Here is a 3,550-nt window from a genome sequence, read left to right as displayed (position 1 = left end):
AAAGGGTCTCATAACACGTGTATTTCTATAATGCTAAATAATTTCAACTTGAAGATATGATCAGAATTACAATTCTGTTTATATTTGTCCTTTTGTCTTTACCTTCTGATCAAGCACTAAAAGCAGAGATTGGAATGCTCTCTGGGAATGAGGTCAATATACATTCTTCTTTATGGGAGAAATACTCCCATGAACTTTTAAAGTGTTCACTATGTTCCAGGTTCTCCTGTTAATCCAAGCTCACAGCAAAAGCCATTTGTTTCCATTTAGAGGTCAGATGAAAAATCTCCCAGTATAGCATAGTGCTTCTATTAAGTAAAAATGACCATGTGTAATCATTTATCCATAATAAACACTGTACTCTGTTACAGAAAAACAACTAAAAACGACAAATATGCTTTGGCATTGGCGTTTGCAATGGATGAAATCAACAAGAATCCTGATCTTTTACCAAATATGTCTTTGATTATAAAATATAATTTTGGCCATTGTGATGGGCCAACTACACCCTATTATTTTCATCAGAAGAAATATGTGCCTATTCCTAATTATTTTTGTAATGAAGATACTATGTGTTCATTTCTACTTACTGGACTCAATCCAAGAATATCACGGGACATGGGACTAATCATGGATATCATCTTATCTCCACGTGTGAGTTACTGTATGCCAGGAATTCTTCATGTCATGTCTTTTGGGGGAACATTGATAGATATTAAGAAAGTTAATGGATGAGATTGGACTTATTCTTATGTCAATCCATGTAGTTCTAGGGTACTTACTATTCAGAGACATGATAGGCCTTCTGCTATTGGCCACCTCCAGAAGTTGACAGACTCCAGAAAGAAGGAATAGAGAAGGCATGAAGAATTGAGTCTGGCAGGGTGATAGAGAGAATCTTGCAGCCTTAACTGACTGGCAGTCAAAGTGATTCTTATTTATCCAAATCTCAGTAAGAAGAGAAAGATCCATGTTGTTCCAAAACAGAATATATTATTTGTCTCCTAAGAATAATATAAGTACCAGGGTACTTAGTAGGATAAGTTGGTTTTTTTTTAATCTGAACTACTGCTAACATTTTAAGCTGCCAAACATTGTTTACCTTTTTAAAATTATTTCTTCTGATCATCTGTTTCTTGAAGAGGCACAGAAGCAGTTATTCCCAGAGAATAAAGGAATTCTCTGGCATCTTAATGTGAGTCACAACCTCTAGAAAACAAGGAATAGTTTCAAGTAGAGCAAGATATTATTTTCCTAAAATCTAAAGCAGTATTATGTATAGGAATTTTCTGGTAAATTTTCATTGTATTTCTGGATTAATTGCCTTTTGAAAAAAAATATTAGTATAATATCACCAAGATGTAAATATATTAAAATCCCTCCAAACATTGAAAACAGAGATATCCATGACTAAAACTGAAAGACAGAATGGCATTTATTATTGCAAGCAAATATATTTTATTAAGTCTTTGTCAAACAGATATGCTTGCTGTTTCTACTAGAAGTGGATATGCCAGGCTTCCACATTTGCTCATTTGAATAAGAGAAGAGAGGAAAAGTCACAGATAATTAACTCTTGCAGGTAAATATGATTACTGGATTCTATAGTGTACTACACCTCATGCTGTTCTTTGTGTTGTAGTTAATTCATCTTACCTATGGACCTTTCCATTCCATGTTCACTGATGATGAACAATATCCCTATCTCTATCAGATGTCCCCAAAGGACACATCTCTAGCATTGGCAATTGTTTCCTTCATACTTTTCTTCCACTGGAACTGGATTGGCCTTGTCATCCCTCATGATGATCAAGGCAAACAATTTCTCTCAGAGTTGAAAAAAGAGAGTGAAAACAAGGAAATTTGCTTTGCTTTTGTGAACATGNTATCAGTCAATGAGATTTCATTCTATCACAAAACTGAAATGAACTACAAACAAATTGTGATGTCATCCACAAATGTTATTATCATTTATGGGGAAACATATANTAATGTTGAATTGAGCTTCAGAATGTGGGAATCTACAGTTATACAGAGAATATGGATCACCACAGTACAACTGAATTTCCCTACCAGTAAGAAAGACTTAACTCATGGCACATTCTATGGGACTTTTACTTTTCTACACCACCATGGCGAGATTTCTGGCTTTAAAAANTTTGTGCAATCATTGTGCCATCTCAAAAGGACAGATTTATATCTAACAATTCCAGAGTGGAAATACTTTAACTGTGAAGCCTTAACATGTAATTGTAAATTACTGATGAATTATTCATCTAATGCATCATTGCAATGGCTAACGGAACAGAAATTTGACATAACCTTTAGTGATGCTAGTCAAAACATATACAATGCTGTGTATGCCATGGCCCATGCACACCATGAAATGAATCTGCAACAGGTTGATAATCAGGCAATAGACAGTGGGAAAGGATCAAGTTCTCACTGCTTGATGGTAGAGTATCTTTTATTGGATTACATTTCAGTGTCTTCAATTGTGTAGCTGTTTTTGGTCTCTCAGATNCCCACAATAATGAAATAGGAAATATTTTCTAAAATAGTTAAGCTTCTGACCCTTTTNCNTAAAGAAAAAGAATCTCTAGTCACTATCATAGATGTGATTGGTAAAAGAAGTCACAGTTTATCAAAGAAAATTTGTGGGTTTTTTAGAGAGCACCCAGATGTCATCACACCCCTTACATTATTGGGCATTCTTGGAATATTATGATGGTTTCATTTATCCTATTACATTTATTGGCTTTCTATCTTTCATTCTCTAAATATAATGTCTTTATTATGAAATCAGGATACACATGATTTGAAGGAATGGTATACACATTATAGTGCAATGCTTGTGTTTTAGGTAAATTCATTTCTGAGAAAGATCAACTTCACTGATCCCACTGGGGACAAAGTGATTATGAAACAGAGAGCAATACTGCAGGAAGATTATGACATTTTTCACTTTGGGAATATCTCACAATACCTTGGGACTAAGGTGAAGTTAGGAAAGTTCAGCCCATATTTTCCACATGGACAACACTTTCACTTATATGGAGACATGATTGAATTGGCCACAGGAAGTAGAAAGGTGAGTGTGTACTAGTTTACGGATGTACAATACACAACAGTAAACACTTTCAAGTAGATACATGATAACATGTTGAAATATAAAATTTTGTTTAATCAGGACCCAGTTTCTAGGCTCTTGTGTTATGTTTCTTTTTCACATTTTTGAAATTTTTACCAATTCTTTGAAGATTGAAACATGTATAAATTCTATCTTTGACCTATCAGAACCATTTTCTCCAATTTAATGAATACAAAACTGTTCTTCACTACTGTTTGATGTTCTTTCCTTTAAATTAAGAGAATTTTCTGCTTATTAGTCTTGTTATTACACACTAATCTCTCCCATTAACTGAAACTTCTAGAACAGATGTTGATTGGAGGGAGACTAATTTTACAGCTATGAAACACTAAGAGTCACTATTGCTACCCCTTGTCATTATATCAAAAAATGACTTCCCATATAATAATAGGACACTTA

At 34.0% G+C, this 3,550-nt stretch overlaps 1 protein-coding gene across 1 annotated transcript; it reads left to right on the top strand.

Moving 5' to 3' along the window:
- Window positions 1-321: 321 nt before the first annotated feature.
- On the top strand, window positions 322-3,091 carry LOC110315236 (vomeronasal type-2 receptor 116-like; the record flags this gene model as incomplete). The annotated part of the gene is made up of 3 exons (XM_021189342.1): window positions 322-654; window positions 1,643-2,455; window positions 2,864-3,091. Coding segments are annotated over exons 1-3 (1,374 nt in total), but the record flags the coding sequence as incomplete, so codon positions are not given.
- Between the last annotated feature and the right edge of the window lie 459 nt (window positions 3,092-3,550).

This window comes from Mus pahari, unplaced genomic scaffold (assembly GCF_900095145.1).
Source record: "Mus pahari unplaced genomic scaffold, PAHARI_EIJ_v1.1 scaffold_12698_1, whole genome shotgun sequence".
Lineage (NCBI taxonomy): Eukaryota > Metazoa > Chordata > Mammalia > Rodentia > Muridae > Mus > Mus pahari.
Note: the sequence above shows the minus strand (reverse complement) of the source record. Positions and strands in the feature narration are given on the sequence as shown.